The sequence below is a fragment of the Hylobates moloch genome, unplaced genomic scaffold, assembly GCF_009828535.3.
Source record: "Hylobates moloch isolate HMO894 unplaced genomic scaffold, HMol_V3 SCAFFOLD_9, whole genome shotgun sequence".
In the NCBI taxonomy this organism is placed as follows: domain Eukaryota; kingdom Metazoa; phylum Chordata; class Mammalia; order Primates; family Hylobatidae; genus Hylobates; species Hylobates moloch.
In genome coordinates, this window is record NW_026652284.1 from 51628712 (window position 1) to 51646967 (window position 18256).

Below are 18256 nucleotides of genomic sequence, written 5' to 3' on the forward strand. Positions count from 1 at the left end.
GCACACGCCTGTAGTCCCAGCTACTCGGGAGGCTGAAGCTGGAGAAACACTTGAACCCAGGAAGTGGAGGTTGCAGTGAGCTGAGATTGCACCACTGCACTCCAGCCCGGGCAACAGGGCAAGACTCGTTCTAAAGAAAAAAAAAAAAAATCACTAAGGGAACAAATAATATATATGTATTTACCTGCAATACCAAATATATGCTTACAAAAAAGATTTATGTGAATATTGACCAGCATTTAGCCACTGAAATCGCTTTTTCTAAATTTTTGTTACTCATTTCAATAAAATCCTTCACACCTTAAAAGAACATGGGGTTTTAATAATCTATTAATGCCTTTAGACTCTATCAAGTATTTTGTCTTGATCCTTAACAGCATTTATCTGTAAAATAACATCACTGGGTTTCCAGGAAATAAAAGCAACCAAGGCATACATAGCATACAGTGTGATACAGAAGCAGTATTTAAGAATCTTTTTTTTTTTTTTTTTTTGAGACGGAGTTTAGCTCTTGTTGCCCAGGCTGGTGTGCAATGGCGCGATCTCGGCTCACCACAACCTCCATCTCCCGGGTTCAAGTGATTCTCCTACCTCAGTCTCCTGAGTAGCTGAGATTACAGGCATGTGCCACCATGCCCAGCTAATTTTGTATTTTCAGTACAGACGGGGTTTCTCCATGTTGGTCAGGCTGGTCTTGAACTCTTGACCTCAGGTGATCCACCTGCCCTGGCCTCCCAAAGTGCTGGGATTACAGGCATGAGCTACCATACCCAGCCAAGAGTCTTAAATCAAGACACCAGCTCTGGACTCAACATCTAGCTAAAAAATCCTGCAAAAGCCATTTCATTATCTGTATTTCTACTGCTCATCTATAAAATGAACTTGGTCTAGAGTCCAGGCAATCCATAACATATATTCTATTAAACGGTTTTTTCTATTTCTATTTAAAAGTACCTATACACAGCTACAAGGATTTATCTCCCTCTAAGGTTTGAAACAGCTGCTGAGTTCCAGCTTACCGAAAATACCATCTGCTCTCACACAAATCAGCTAAGACTTTATAAACAAGAACAAAGCACTCCCAAACCCAGTCCTGACGTCCCATCTTACATATGTCAAAACTTATTTTAATCAGCTCTTTGAAAAAGAGCCTTTGAAAAAGTGAACTACTTTTGAAACAAACTTTCAAATATTTATTTTTTTTGTTTTTTTGAGACAGGGTCTCACTCTGCCACCCAAGCTGGAGTACAGTGGCACAATCTTGGCTCAATGCAACTTCTGCCTCCTGGGTTCAAGTGATTCTCCCACCTCAGCCTCCCAAGTAGCTGGAGCTATAAGCAAGCACCATCATGCCTCGCTAATTTTTTTTTTTTGTATTTTTAATAGAGATGGGGTATCACCATGTTGGCCAGGCTGGTCTCAAACTCCTGACCTCAAGTGATCCTCCTGCCTTGGCCTCCCAAAGTGCTGGGATTATAGGCGTGAGCCACTGCGCCCAGCCTGAACACGGAATGTTACTGTTTATTCTAGTTTGCATGCCTCATATCCACTTCCATCAAGTTTTATGTTAGGCTGGGCATGGTGGCTCACACCTGTGATCCCAGCACTTTGGAAGGCTGAGGCAGGCGGATCACCTGATGTCAGGAGTTCAAGACCAGTCTGGCAAACGTGGTGAAACCCCATCTCTACTAAAAGTACAAAAATTAGCTGAGCATGGTGGTGTGCGCCTGTAGTCACAGCTACTCAGGAGGCTGAGGCAGGAGAATCACCTGAACCCAGGAGGTGGAGGTCACAGTGAGCCAAAATCGCGCCACTGCACTCCAGCCTGGTGATAGAGCAATACTGTCTCAAAAAAAAAAAAGTATTTCTAAAGAAAAAGTAGCAAAAAAAACTGTACAAATATGGAGAAAGTTATAAGTATATGGTTACAGGTTAAAGGGTCTCCAATCAGATTCAACCCAAATAAGACTACTCCAAGACATGTTATAACCAAAGTGTCAAAGATCAAAGACAAAGAGAGAATCCTCAAGGCAGCAAGAGAAAAGAAGCAAATAACATATAAGAGACTTCCAATATACCTAGCAGCAGACTTCTCAACAGAAACCTTAGAGGCTAGTGGAGAGTGAGATGACACATTTAAAGCGCTCGCAGGGGCTGGGCTCACACCTGTAATCCCAGCACTTTGGGAGGCTGAGGCAGGCAGATCGCTTAAGCCCAAGAGTTCAAGACCAGTCTGGGCAACAGACCTCGCCTCTCTTTGAAAAAAAAAAAAAAAAATGCGACCAGGAAAAAAACTGTCCTTTAGACAAAGCTGTCTGTCCCAGGACAAAGCTTTTCTTCAGAAACAAAGGATAAAGACTTTCTCAGGCAAACAAAAGCTGAAGGAGTTTATCACCACAAGACCTGCCTTACAAGAAATGCTACAGGAAGTTCTTCAAGCTGAAAGAAAAGGATACTAATGAGTAACACAAAAACATCCGAAAGTATAAAACTCACTGGGAAAAGTAAACACAAGGTCAACTTCAGAATACACTAATACTGTAATGGTGGAGTGTAAATTACTTGTATCTTTAGTAGGAAGGTTAAAAGACAAAACTATTGAAAGTAACTACAATAATTTGTAAAGGAATATGCAATATAAAAAGATGCAGGCTGGGCGCGGTGGTTCATGCCTGTAATCCCAGCACTTTGGGAGGCCAAGGTGGGTGGATTACCTGAGGTCAGGAGTTCGAGAGCAGCCTAGCCAACATGGTGAAATCCCATCTCCACTAAAAATAGAAAAGTTAGTGGGGCGTGGTGGCAGCCACCTGTAATCAGCTACTCAGGAGGCTGAGGCAAGAGAATCACATGAACCCGGGAGGCGAAGGTTGCAGTAAGCCAAGATCAGATCATTGCACTCCAGCCTGGGTGACAAAAACAACACTGTCTCCAAAAAAAAAAAAAAAAGATCCAAACTGTGACATCAAAAATTCAAAATGGGAGAGTAGGGTAAAAGTATAAAGGATTTTTTAGGCAATTAAAGCTAAGTTGTTATTAGCTTAAAATAACCTTTTGTAACTGTAAGATCTTTTCTGTAAGCCTCATGGTAACCACAAAGCAAAAACCTATATGCCAGGCGTGGTGGCTCACCCCTGCAATTCCAGCACTTTGGGAGGCTGAGGCAGGTGGATCATCTGAGGTAAGGAGTTCCAGATCAGCCTGACCAACATGGTGAAACCTGGTATCTACTAAAAATTAGCCAGACATGGTGGCACATACCTGTAATGGCAGCTACTCAGGAGGCTGAGGCAGGAGAATTGCTTGAACCCGGGAGGCAGAGGTTGCAGTGAGCCGAGATCACACCACTGCACTCCAGCCTGGGTGACAGAGCAAAACTCCATCTCAAAAAAAAAGAGAGAGAGCCAGGCACATTGGCTCACACCTGTAATCCCAGCACTTTGGGAATATGAGGTGGGTGGATCACCTGAGGTCAAGAGTTCAAGACCGGCCGGGTACAGTGGCTCATGCTTGTAATCCCAGCACTTTGGGAGGCCGAGGCGGGCGGATCACGAGGTCAGGAGATTGAGACCATCCTCGCTAACACGGTGAAACCCCGTCTCTACTAAAAATACAAAAAATTGGCCGGGCGTGGTGGTGGGCACCTGTAGTCCCAGCTACTCAGGAGGCTGAGGCAGGAGAATGGCATGAACCTGGGAGGCAGAGCTTGCAGTGAGCCGAGATTGCACCACTGCACTCTAGTGTGGGTGACAGAGCGAGACTCCATCTCAAAAAAAAAAAAAAAAAAAAAAGAGTTCGAGACCAGCCTGGCCAACACAGTGAAACCCTGTCTCTACTAAAAATACAAAAAATTAGCTGGGCGTGGTGGTGGCCGCCTGTAAGCCCAACTACTAGGCAGGGTGAGACAGAAGAATCGCTTGAACCCAGGAGGCAGAGGTTGCAGTGAGCCGAGATCACGCCATTGCACTCCAGCCTGGGCAACAAGAGTGAAAATCCATCTTAAAAAAAAAAAGAAAACCTATAATAGATAAAAAATAAAAAGCAAGAACAAACCAGCGGAGTGGATCATGCCTGAAACCCCAGTGCTCTGGAGCCCAAGATGGGAGGAGCACTTGAGGCCAGGAGTTCAAAGCTGGCCTGGGCAATATAGCAAGATGTTGTCTCTACAAAAATTAAAAAAAAAAAAAAAATTAGCTGGGCATGGTGGCACATGCCTGCATTCCTAGCTACTCAGGAGGCTGAGGCAGGAGGATCACTCCAGCCCAGGAGTTCAAACCAGCTTGCACAACATGGCAAGACCCCATATCTACAGGAAAATAAAATTAGCCAGGTTTGGTGGCACACACCTATAGTCCTAGCTACTCCAAAGGCTGAGGCAAGAAGATGGCTTGAGCTCATGAGTTGGAGGTTATAGTGAGCTATGATCATGTCAGAGCAACACAATGTCTCAAAAAAAAAAAAAAGGCGAGGAATCAAAAACATACTACTAGAGAAAATCAACCACCAAAGAAGACCGTAGGAGAGGAAGAAAGGAGCTACAAAACAAATAGGAAACAATTAACAGGATGGCAATATTAACTCATCTATCAATAATTACTCTAAACGTAAATGAATTAAATTATTTAATCAAGATATAGAGTGACTGAATGGTTAAAAAAAACAAGACCCAACTGTATGCTGCCAACAAGAGACTCACCTCACCTGTACGGACACATGTAGACTGAAGGTGAAGGAATGGAAAAAGATATGCCATGCAAATGGAAATCAAAAGAGAACAAGACCCTGTAATCCCAGCACTCTGAAAGGCCAAGGAGGGAAAATTGTTTGAGTCCAGGAGTTTGAAAGCATCCTGAGCAACATGTTGAGACCCCATCTCCACAAAAAATATAAAAAAGTAGCAAGGCATAGTGGCATGCATCTGTGGTCAGCTACAAGGAGGCTGAGGTAGGAAAATCACTGATCTCAATAGTTCAAGGCTGCAGTGAGCCATGTTCACACCACTGCACTCTAGCCTAGATAGGGAGGCCCTGTCTCAAAAAAAAAAAAAAAAAGAGAGAGACAGAGAGAGAGAAAGCCGAAGAATTGCTTCACTTATATCAGATAAAATCATTTTTGTTTTTCTTTTTAGACAGAGTCTCACTCACTCTGTTGCCCAGGTTGGAGTACAGTTGCAGGATCTTGGCTCACTGTAACCTCCACCTCCTGAGTTCAAGTAATTATCCTGCCTCAGCCTCCCAAGTGGAATTACAGGCATATGCCACCATGCATGGCTTTTTTTTTATTTTTTTATTTTTTTGAGACGGAGTCTAGCTCTGTCACCCAGGCTGAAGTGCAGTGGCGCAATCTTGGCTCACTGCAACCTCCACCTCCCAGGTTCACATGATTCTCCTGCCTCAGCCTCCTGAGTAGCTGGGATTACAGGCATGTGCCACCACGTCCGGCTAATTTTTGTATTTTTAGTAGAGACGGGGTGTCACCATGTTGGTCAGGCTGGTCTCGAACTCCTAACCTCGTGATCCGCCAGCCTCAGCCTCCCAAAGTGCTGGGATTACAGGCATAAGCCACCATGCCCTGCCGTTTTTTTGAGACAGAGTCTCGCTCTGTTGCCCAGGCTGGAGGGCAGTGGCGCAATCAAGGCTCACTGCAATCTCTGACTCCTGGGTTCAAGCCATTCTCCTGCCTCAGCCTCCCGAGTAGCTGGGACTACAGGAGCCCACCACCATGCCCAATTTGTGTTTGTTTTGTTTTGAGCAGGAGTCTTGCTCTGTCACCCAGGCTGGAGTGCAGTGGCGTGATCTCGGCTCACTGCAACCTCTGCCTCCCAGGTTCAAGCAATTCTCTGCCTCAGCCTCCCAAGTAGCTGGGGTCACAGGCGTCTGCCACCACACCTGACTAATTTTTGTATTTTTAGTAGAGATAGGGTTTCACCATTTTGGCCAGGCTGGTCTTGAACTCCCAACCTCGTGCTCCACCTGTCTAGGCCTCCCAAAGTACTGGGATTACAGGTGTGAGCCACCGCTCCCAGTCCAATTTTTGTATTTTTTTTTTTTTTTTTTGAGACGGAGTCTCACTCTGTCGCCCAGGCTGGAGTGCAGTGGCGCAATCTCGGCTCACTGCAAGCTCCGGCTCCCGGGTTCACGCCATTCTCCTGCCTCAGCCTCTCCGAGTAGCTGGGACTACAGGCGCCCGCCACCACGCCCGGCTAATTTTTTTTTTTGTATTTTTAGTAGAGACGGGGTTTCACCGTGGTCTCGATCTCCCGACCTCGTGATCCGCCCACCTCGGCCTCCCAAAGTGCTGGGATTACAAGCGTGAGCCACCGCGCCTGGCCTCAATTTTTGTATTTTTAATAGAGATGGGATTTCGCCATGTTGGCCAGGTTGGTCTTGAACTCCTGATCTCAAGAGATCCGCCCGCCTTGGCCACCCAAAGTGCTGGGATTACAGGCATGAGCCACCATGCCTGGCCCCCAATAAAACAGATTTTTAAATCAAAAACTGTAAAAAAAGATAAAGAAGCTCATTATGTAATAATAAAGCAGTCCATTTAGCAAGAGAACAATTGTAAATATATATGCACCCAACATCAAAGCACCTAAATATATAAAGCAAATATTAATAGATCTGAAAGGTAAGATAGGCTGTAATACAGTAATAGTAAGAGATTTTCACACCTCACAATTAGCAATGCACAGATCATGCAGACAGAAAGTCAACAAGGAAACATGAGACTTAAGCTACACTATAGAACAAATGGACCTAACAGACATATACAGAAAATACCATCCAACAGTGGCATAATACATTATTTTAAGCTGCACATGGAACATTCTCAAGGATAGATCATATGTCAAGCCACAAAATAAGTCTTAACAAATTTAAGAAGATGAAAATCATATCAAATATCTTTTCTGACCACAATGGTATAAAACTAGAAATCATTAACAGGAGGATCTTCAGAAAATTCACAAAAACATGGAAGTTAAACACATGCTCTTGAACAACCAATAGGTCAATGAAGACATTAAAAAACAAATTAGGAAGTTTATTGAAACAAATGAAAACTGAAACACAGCATACAAAACCTATGGAATAGAGCAAAAGCAGTTTCAAGACAGAAGTTTATAACAATAAACACTGACATCATATGTCTTCTGCAAACAGGAACAGTTTAACTTCTTCTCCAATTAAGATGCCTTGTATTTCTTTCTCTTGTCTTATTGCTCTTTCTAGGACTTCCAGTATTATGTTGAACAGAAGTGGCAAAATTGGGCATCATGCGGCTGGGCATGGTGGCTCATGCCTGTAATCCCAGCACTTTGGGAGGCCGAGGCATGTGGATCACCTGAGGTCGGGAGTTCGAGACCAGCCTGGCCAACGTGGCGAAACCCCGTCTCTATTAAAAATACAAAACATTAGCCAGGTGTAGTGGCGTGCACCTGTAGTCCCAGCTACTCAGGAGGCTGAGGTGAGAGCCTGGGAAGTTGAGGCTGCAGCAAGCCGTGACTATGCCACTGCACTCCAGCCTGGGTGACAGGTTAAGACTGTCTCAGGGAAAAAAAAAAAAAAAAAGGCAATCTATGAAACTACTAGAAAACAGGAAGAAAAGTCAATGGCATTGGTCTGGGCAATGATTTTTGGAGGATATGACCTCAAAAGCACACTCAACAAAACCAAAAACAGACGATTTGGATCACATAAAACTAAAAATCTCCTGCACAGCAAAGGAAACAATAAAGAGAGAACTGGCGGGCACAGTGGCTCTCCCCTGTAATCCTAGCACTTTGGGAGGCTGAGGCAGGCAGATCACCTGAGGTCGGGAGTTTATTACCAGCCTGACCAACATGGAGAAACCCCGTCTCTACTAAAAATACAAAATTAGCAGGGCATGGTGGCACATGCCTGTAATCCCAGCTACTTAGGAGGCTGAAGCAGGAGAATCCCTTGAACCCAGGAGGCAAAGCTTGCAGTGAGCTGAGATCGTGCCATTGCACTCCAGCCTGGGCAACAAGAGCGAAACTCCACCAAAAAAAAAAAAGAGAGAGAGAGAGAACATACAGAATGGTTCACTATACTCGTAAACTATACATCTGATAAGGGGTTAATAACCAAAATATATAAGGAACTCCATTCAATACCAAGAAAATAACCCCATGTAAAAATGGGTAAAAGATATGAATAGACATTTCTCAAAAGACATACAAATGGCCAAGAGGTATATGAAAAAAATTCTCAGCATCAGTAATCATCAAAGAAATGCAAAAAAAACCATGAGATATCATCTCACTCCCACTAAAATGGCTATGATCAAAAGGATGAAAGATGAGGCCAAGCGCAGTGGCTCACGCCTGTAATCTCAGCACTTTGGTAGGCCAAGGAGGGTGGATCACCTGAGATCAGGAGTTCGAGACCAGCCTAGCCTGGCCAACATGGTAAAACCATGTCTCTACTAACAATATGAAAATTAGCCAGGCATGGTGGCGGGTGCCTGTAATCCCAGCTACTCGGGAAGCTAAGACAGGAGAATCGCTTGAACCTGGAGGTGGAGGTTGCAGTGAACTGACATCTCGCCACTGCACTCTAGCCTAGGCGACAGAGCAAGACTCTGTCTCAATTTAAAAAAAAAAAAAAAGGGCTGGGCACGGCGGCTCACACCTGTAATCCCAGTACTTTGGGAGGCCAAGGCGGGCACATCACCTGAGGTTGGGAGTTCAAGAGCATCCTCACCAACATGGAGAAACCCCATCTCTACTAAGAATACAAAATCAGCCGGGCGTGGTGGTGCATGGCTGTAATCCCAGCTACTCAGAAGGCTGAGGCAGGAGAATTGCTTGAACCCAGGAGGCGGAGGTTGCAATGAGCCGAGATCATGCCACTGCACTCCAGCCTGGGCAACAAGAGCCAAACTCCGTCTCAAAAAAAAAAAAAAAAAAGATGAAAGATAACAAGTGTTGGTGAGTATGTGGTGATAAAGGATAATCTAAGCACACTGTAGGTGCAATGTGAATTAGTACAACCATATGGAGAAAGAAGAGTATGGAGGTTCCTCAAAAACCTAAAAACAGAGCTACCATATGATCCAGCAATCCTGCTACTGCATTATAGCCAAAGAAAATAAAATCAGTATGTCAAAGAGAGGCCTGCACTCCCATTTTATTGCAGCACTACTCAAAATATGCAAGATATAGAATCAACCTAAGTATCTATCAACCAACGAATGGATAGGCTGAGCGTGGTGGCTCACGCCTGTAATCCTCGCACTTTGGGAGGCCGAGGTGGGTGGATTGCTTGAGGTCAGGAGTTTGAGACCAACCTGGTCAACATGGTGAAACCCCATCTCTACTAAAACACAAAAATTAGCCGGGCTTGGCGGCGGGTGCCAGTAATCCCAGCTACTAGGGAGCCTGAGGGGAGGAGAATTGCTTGAACCCAGGAGGTGGAGGTTGCAGTGAGTTGAGAACGCGCCACTGCACTCCAGCCTGGGTGACAGAGTGAGACTCTGTCTCAAAAAAAAAAAAAAAAAAAAAAAAAAACACACACAGACAAATGGATGAACACGTGGTATATGTATACACTGGGACACTGTTCCAATCATAAAAAAGGAAATTCTCTCATTTCCAACAACATGGATGAACCTGGAGAACACTATGTTAAGTGAAATAACACAGGCACAGAAAGACAAATATATATATTATCTCACTCATATACGGAGTCAAAATTGATCTCACAGAAGTAGACAGGAGATGGCGGTTACCAGAGGTTAGGATGGTTGGGGTTATGGGGGTGGGGATTGGGAAGATGTTAGACAAAGGATATGTAATTACAGTCAGGAGGAACAAGTTCAAGAGCACTACTGTATAGCATGGTGACTAGTTAACGACATACTGTATTCTTGAAAAATACTCAGTAGATATTAAGTATTCTCACCACAAAAATGATAACTGTGAGATAATGTATTTGGTAATTAGCTAGATTTAACCATTCCACAATGTACATATAATGTACTTCAAAACATTAGCAAGCATTGTTCAAATTAATTTTTTTTTTTTTACATAGTGTCTTGCTCTGTCGCCCAGGCAGGAGTGCAGTGACACGACACAGCTCACTGCAGCCTCAACCTCCCAGGCTCAAGCCATACTCCACCTCGGCCTCCCAAGTAGCTGGGACTAGTGCACATCACCACACCCAGCTAATTTTTGTATTTTTTGTAGAGATGGGATTTTCTTATATTGCCCAGGCTGGTCTTGAACTCCTAGACTCAAGTAATCCACCCACCTCGACCTCCCAAAGCGCTGGGACTACAGGTGGAAGCCACTGCACCCAGCCTCAAGCTACTCTTGACAAGCCTTTTTTTTTTTTTTTGGAGATGGAGTCAAGCTCTGTCACTCAGGCTGGAGTGCAGTGGCACAATCTCAGCTCACTGCAAGCTCCGCCTCCTGGGTTCACGCCATTCTACTGCCTCAGCCTCCCCAGTAGCTAGGACTACAGGCGCCTGCCACCACGCCCGGCTAGATTTTGTATTTTTGGTAGAGATGGGGTTTCACCGTGTTAGCCAGGATGGTCTCGATCTCCTGACCCCGTGAACCACCGGCCTCAGCCTCCCAAAGTGCTGAAACTACAGGCGTGAGCCACCACGCCCGGCCAACAAGCTTTTTTTAATGAAATAAAACATTTTAATTCTTAATATCTGATACTTTAAATTATGACATACTAAATATTAATTCTACTGTTTTCATTTTCCTGCACTTTCTTTTTTTTTTTGAGGCGGAGTCTCCCTCTGTTGCCCAGGCTGGAGTGCAGTGGCGTGATCTCGGCTCACTGCAAGCTCCGCCTCCCGGGTTCACGCCATTCTCCTGCCTCAGCCTCTGGAGTAGCTGGGACTACAGGCGCCCGCTGCCACACCCGGCTAATTTTTTGTATTTTTAGTAGAGACGGGGTTTCACTGTGTTAGCCAGAATGGTCTCGATGTCCTGACCTCGTGATCCACCCGCCTCGGCCTCCCAAAGTGCTAGGATTACAGGTGTGAGCCACCGCGTCCGGCCCTTTCCTGCACATTTCTAAACAGGGAGAGTTCTTAATGTTTTGACATTTTTGAAGGTCTCAGAATAACCATAATTTTCCCAATTATTAAGATTGCTTTGTGTAGTTTTTTGCATGGCCATTTTTACCTCTGCAAACCGCTGTTCAAAGGACTGCCTGTACAGTAAGGTTGTACCATATTATCAAAAGCATATGTTTATCAAGAGAATTCAGGCTCCCAGATGACCTAGAAAAATCAACCAGGCCAGTTATGGAAGCCTCAAGAGGGAAATACACTAGACTGCCATAGTTCAGCTCTTCTATTATTGTTTAGTTCCCAAGTTCTAGGTTGATTTAAACTATGTAATTTTCTTCTATTACCACACCCAAGTTCTGTCCATATCCACGTATCTTCATCTAAAGAGGAAAACAAGATCATGTTGTTCAATATTTTCATAGATGGGATGGGAAAAGCAATGTTTAGTGATCAACTGACATGCCCATTGTGGCACAGTAGTCTGTCAGGGGCAGCAGGGAACTCAGAACACTGCTAAACTAGTTCTTCCAGTATATACAATGCTACCCACTTCTGAAGAAGGCAATTAGTAGGTTATATTTTGGTTTTGTTTTCTGCCTACACAGCAGAAAACATATTCTTCAATCAATTTTTTCTGAGTTTCTCATTACTCAAAGACATTTCCCAGGCATCTACAGTCAAAGAGACCAGAGCTTCACTGTACCACTAATATTACCTAAGTGATAAATGTAAAACGTTTCATGTGGGCCGGGCGCTGTGGCTCACGCCTGTAATCCCAGCACTTTGGGAGGCCGAGGCAGGTGGATCACGAGGTCAGGAGATCGAGACCATCCTGGCTAACACGGTGAAACCCCGCCTCTACTAAAAATACAAAAAAAAATTAGCCGGGCGTGGTGGCGGGCGCCTGTAGTCCCAGCTACTCCTGAAGCTGAGGCCAGAGAATGGCGTGAACCCGGGAGGCGGTGCTTGCAGTGAGCCGAGATCACGCCACTGCACTCCAGCCTGGGCCACAGGGCAAGACTCCATCTCAAAAAAAGTTTCATGTTACAATGTAATGTGGTATCCTGGATGAGGTCCTAGGACAGCAAAAGTACATTAAAGAAAAACTAAGGAAATCTGAACTTTAGTTAATAATAAATGTGTCAATATCGGTTCCTTAATTGTGACAAGTGTACCATACCAATATAAGAAATTAACAGTGAAGCCAGACGCGGTGGCTCACGCCTGTGATCCCAGCACTTTGGGAGGCCGAGGCGGGTGGATCATGAGGCCAGGAGTTTGAGACCAGCCTGGCCAACATGGTGAAACCCTGTCTCTACTAAAAATACAAAAAATTATCCGGGTGTGATGGCACACACCTGTAATCCCAGCTACTCAGGAGGCTGAGGCAGGAGAATCGCTTGAACCCAGGAGGCAGAGGTTGCAGTGAGCCCAGATCACGCCACCGCACTCCAGCCTGGGCGACAGAGCAAGACTCCGTGTCGAAAGAAAAAAAAAGGAAATTAACAGGGAAAACTGAATGTGAGGTGCATGGAAACTTTCTGTACTATCTTCCCAACTTTTCTGTAAAACTAAAACTATTGTGTTTTTTTAAAACTATTGCACATACTTTTTTTTTTTTTTTTTTTTTTGAGATGGAGTCTTGCTCTTCTTATCCAGGCTGGAATGCAATGGCACGCTCTCGGCTCACCACAACCTCTGCCTCCCCGGTTCAAGAGATTCTCCTGCCTCAGCCTTCCGAGTAGCTGGAATTACAGGCATGTGCCACCACGCCCGGATAATTTTGTATTTTTAGTAGAGACAGGGTTTCTCCATGTTGGTCCGGCTGGTCTCAACCTCCCAACCTCAGGTGATCCACCCGCCTCGGCCTTCCAAAGTGCTGGGATTACAGGTGTGAGCCACCCCACCCGGCCTGCACATACTTTTCTATCTAAACTAATTGTTATTATTAATGCTGGAATCTAATAAAATTTTGAATCATGAGTACTAAACAGTATCAAATTTCTATTCCCGAGAGTAGCTTCTTAACCTTTGTCCTGTGAAATACTCTTGAATTGCATGGGTGACTCTGCCTCTTGGAAAAGGAGAACCTAGCTGGTGAGGGCTACGTTCCCCTTTCATCCATGAGAAGGATCTAAGAGTCTGAAACAAGGATTGTGCTACAAAGGGAAGTGTGAAAGGGAGTAATTAAGATTCATGTTCCGAGAAATATTCCAAATTCAGAGTTCTTCATAATGGAGAGCACATCAGACTAAGGGTAAAAGACCTGGATTCTAGTCTTGCCTGTACTAATAACTACATATATAGCCTTTTACTTGTTTGAGCCTCAGTTTTCTCATCTGCAAAATAAGACCAGATGGTATGGCCAAAAATGTTTCTACTTAAAAGTCTCCATCTGGCCAGGCACAGTGGATCAAATCTATAATCCTAACCTCAGGCCAGGGCAGGAGGATCACTTGAGTCCAGGAGTTCAGACTACACTGGATAACATATGGAGACCCTGTCTCTACAAATAATTTAAAAATTAGCCAGGTGTGGCAATGCGTGCCTGTGTTCGCAGCTACTCGGGAGGCTGAGGTAGGAGGATCACCTGACCCCAGCAAGTCGAGGCTGCAGTGAGCCATGATCGCATGCCACTGCATTCCAACCTGGGCAACACAGCGAGACTCCGTCTCAAAAAGTCTCAGTCTAATTAAAAGTTTTTTCCTTCCAAAATTCTCTTCCAGTAAAAGGAAGGGTTAAAGGGGCTAAGGTATATGATGCACACTGACCTAAAGATCAAAACATATTTGTCAGGGGTTTTTCTTTTTGGTCTCTTAAACAACTGTTATCGAGATACTCTGGCTTAAATAAAAAAACACATGTATTAGACCAGGCTCAGTGGTTCATGCCTGTAATCCCAGAACTTTGGGAGGCTGGGGCGGATGGACTACCTGAGGTTAGCAGTTTTGAGACCAGCCTGGCCAACATGGAGAAACCCCATCTCTACTAAAAAATATATATACAATAAATTAGCTGGGCGTGGTGGTGCATGCCTGTAATCCCAGCTACTCAGAATGCTGAGGCAGGAGAATTGCTTAAACCCAGGAGGAAGAGGCTGCAGTCAGCCGAGATCGCACCATTGCACTCCAGCCTGAGCAACAAGGCGAGACTCCATCTCAAACATGTGCATTACATCCATGTAGCTCATCTAATTTTAAATTTTAAGTTGTATCATGCTGCTTTCACAAATACACAGGTACTATTTACTTCCCATGTTACCAAAAAGCAAACAAAAGTATAGCTAATAGTAAAATTAAAACTAATTAGTAGGCTGGGCGCGGTGGCTCACACCTGTAATCTCAGCACTTTGGGAGGCTGAGGTGGGTGGATCACCTGGGGTCAGGAGTTTGAGATCAGTCTGGACAACATGATGAAAACCTGTCCCTACTAAAAAAAAAAAAAAATATATATATATATACACACACACACACAAAAATTTGCTGGGCGTGGTGGCATGGGCCTGTAATCCCAGCTACTCAGGAGGCTGAGGCAGGGGAATTGCTTGAACCAGGGAGGTGGAAGTTGCAGTGAGCCGAGATCACGCCATTGCACTCCAGCCTGGGCAAAGAAGCGAGACTCAGTCTCAAAAAAAATAAAAAATAAAAATAAAAACCCAGGCGCAGTAGCTCACACCTGTAATCCCAGAACTTTGGGAGGCCGGATCACGAGGTCAAGAGATCAAGACCGGCCGGGCGCAGTGGCTCACGCTTGTAATCCCAGCACTTTGGGAGGCTGAGGCAGGCGGATCACGAGGTCAGGAGATCGAGACCACGGTGAAACCCCGTCCCTACTAAAAATACAAAAAATTAGCCGGGCGTGGTGGCAGCGCCTGTAGTCCCAGCTACTCGGAGAGGCTGAGGCAGGAGAATGGCGTGAACCCGGGAGGCGGAGCTAGCAGTGAGCCGAGATCGCGCCACTGCACTCCAGCCTGGGTGACAGAGCAAGACTCCATCTCCAAAAAAAAAAAAAAACAAAAAAACTAGTAGATGGGAATGGTGGCTCACCCCTGTAATCCAGCACTTTGGGTGGATCACCTGAGGTGAGGAGGGTGCAGTGAGCCAAGATCATGCCACCGCACTCCAGCCTGGGCAACGCAGCCACCCCATTTCAAAAAAAAAAAAAAAAATACAGACTCCCTATGTACAATATGCTCATAATTTATCAGTAATCTTTATAATTTATATTCAACTTCCAAAACAACTAAAAGTGACTAACAAAAAGTATTTGCCATTAATATCATCTAACCTTTGGTCTTTTCAAAATATTAACATTCACTCATGTATAGTGTTATGAAAAAATTGTGTTTAATGATGCAATCCACAAAAGGAAAATGAAAAGTATTAAATTAAAATGCATTATTTTATTACTAAATTTTCAAAAATCTGTAAGAGGTCCTAAGCACAACTGTTAAAAAGATATGGCCCCGTTAACGAGCACACAGATTAGATTTCAGCATGCACAGTAGTCATAATGCTAAAATTCCACTTTTAAAATAATCCTTGCCTTACTAGTTAGCTCTGACCCAAGTATGTATACTACCCCAACACTAGAACTGCTAAAGATCTTAAAACCTATGACACCTGTATGTAATAAAGATATAAAAGACACCACTTAATTAAAATGTATGCAGAATGTATCCTGAGGTATTACTCTAAAGCAACAATTACAACATATATTCAAAGCCTTCCATTTCAGTACATACAGATTTGAAAATTCATTTTATTATGCAATGATGGCATAAACTATTAAATCACAATGCTCTAAAATCTAGTTTCAACGAAGTCTACAAAAAGGCAGATCAGGCCGACCGCGGTGGCTCACGCCTGTAATTCCAGCACTCTGGGAGGCCGAGGTGGGCAGATCACCTAAGGTCAGGAGTTCGAGACCAGTCTGGCCAACATGGCGAAACCCCGTCTCTACTAAAAATACAAAAATTAGCCGGGCCTGGTGGCACGCGCCTGTAATCCCAGCTACTTGGGAGGCTGAGGCAGGAGAATCACTTGAACCTGGGAGGTGGAGGTTGCAGTGAGCCGAGATCACACCACTGCATTTCAGCTGGGCAACAGGGTGAGCCTCTGACTCAAAAAAAAAAAAAAGGAAATGAAAAGAAAAAGGCAGATCATACAGGTTAACATTTTTAAATGTAAACTAAAACTTAACATTTTTAACATTTTTGAAATGGTCTAATGTCTAAAACCTTAACGTTAATACTTGTGTGCTCACAGGAAACCAAACATTGCATTCAGTAGGAAAGAGGAGTTGAACAGCTTATCTAAGAAACCACTTGTTCTTCAATTAGCTTTCATCTTGCTCTGGTCTTTTATTTTGTTTGCACTGCAGTTTTCCTCATAAATAATAAAAAGATAACACGTATTCAGTCAGGTAAGAATGATCCTCTCTCTCTTATTTTAAGGAGCAATCGTCCTCTACTCCCCAACCCATGTCAAGGAGAGTCCAAGCGAATGGGACCCCTACTCTGATCCAGGACAGACTACCTCTTGGCCTGACCCATCTTCGGTGCCGGAGATTGACACCCGCCCACCTTGGGCCTCCTGGCCTCCCTCCCGTAGAGCCTTCAGCCTACAACTCGGACCCGCGCCCGCCGGACCCTACGGGTGCGCCCGCGCGGGAGCCACCCCGCCCCCAGCCCGCCGGCGCGCGGCCGACGCGCGAGCACGACCCGCCAACCCGACGGCCGCCGGGGCCTCGGCGCCGGTCCCACCCGGTCCCAGGCTACGTTCCGCGGAGAGCGCGGCATTCGAGACAGCGCACTCGGGCTTCTCCCGCACGGTCAGCGCTCGGGCGCCAGCAGCAGACGGAGGGGCAGAGCCGGGTCGGAGCAGAAAATCAGGCAGCCCAGCCCGGGAACCGACCTGTGGAGACCGCCATCTTCTCCTGCAGCCCGACGCAGCCGCACGCACGCACGCACGAACCGTGGCGCGTCACTTCCGGGAGCGCGCCGCCCTGCACGCGTCACAGCGGACTCCGCCCCACGGCGGGCGCCGGGCTGCCCGAGCCAAGACAGCGCGCACGTGGGCCGAGGGGTCGCGGGGCGTCGCTGCTGTTTCCGCAATTCCCTTGTGAATCCGCTCTCAAAATGAAACGCTAAAGAATAAGTTCATGAGGGCCGGACGCGGTGGCTCACGTCTGTAATCCCAGCACTTTGGGAGGCGGAGGCGATCGGATTACCCGAGGTCAGGAGTTTGAAACCAGCCTGGCCAACATGGCGACACCCCCGTCTCTACTAAAAATACAGAAATTAGTAGGGCGTGGTGGCACGCGCCTGTAATCCCAGCTATTTGGGAGGCTGAGGCACGAGAATCGCTTGAACCGGGGATGCGGAGGTTGCAATGAGCCGCGATTGAGCCACTGCACTCCAGCCTCGGCAACAGAGAGAGACTCCGCCTCAAAAAAATAAATAAAAATAAGTGGGCATTGACAGATTTGCGTTGATAAACGATTCAAAAGAGTTGGACAATAAATTTGAACAGCTAGGGATGCTGAGGTGGGAGGGTCACTTGAGCCCAAGAGGTGAGGCTGCAGTGAGCAGAAATCACTGCACTCCAGCCTGGGCAACGGAGGGAGACTCCGTTTCAAAAAAAAAAAAGAAAGAAAGAAAAAGGAAAGTAATACAGGCTGGGCGCCGAAGCTCACTTCTGTAATCCTAACACTTTGGGAGGCTGAGGCAGGAGGATCACTTGAGCCCAAGACTTTGAGACCAGCCTGGACAACATGGTGATACCTAGTCTCTACATAAAACTGAAAAAAAAAAAAAAAAAAAGATTTTTCATATCTGTTGTAAGTTGTATTCCTAGGTATTTTTATTCTCTTTGTAGCAATTGTGAATGGGAGTTCACTCATGATTTGGCTGTCTGTTATTAGTGTATAGGAATGCTTGTGATTTTTGCACATTGATTTTGTATCCTGAGACTGCTGAAGTTGCTTATCAGCTTAAGGAGATTTGGGGCTGAGACTATGGGGTTTTCTAAATATACAATCATGTCATCTGCAAACAGACAATTTGACTTCCTCTTTTCCTAATTGAATACCCTTTATTTCTTTCTCTTGCCTGATTGCCCTGGCCAGAACTTCCAATACTATGTTGAATAGGAGTGGTGAAAGAGGGCATCTTTGTCTTGTGCTGGCTTTCAAAGGGAATGCT

The 18256-nt window shown here is 45.3% G+C and overlaps 1 protein-coding gene across 1 annotated transcript in view; it reads right to left on the reverse strand.

Annotated features, from left to right (window-relative positions):
- UBE2V2 (ubiquitin conjugating enzyme E2 V2) overlaps positions 1-17021 on the reverse strand; it is a 54206-nt gene extending 37185 nt beyond the window's left edge. The window contains exon 1 of the mRNA XM_032759815.2: positions 16968-17021. Coding sequence (XP_032615706.1) covers positions 16968-16983 — 16 coding nt within the window. The 5' untranslated portion in view covers positions 16984-17021. The remainder of the gene's footprint in view (positions 1-16967) is intronic.
- Between the last annotated feature and the right edge of the window lie 1235 nt (positions 17022-18256).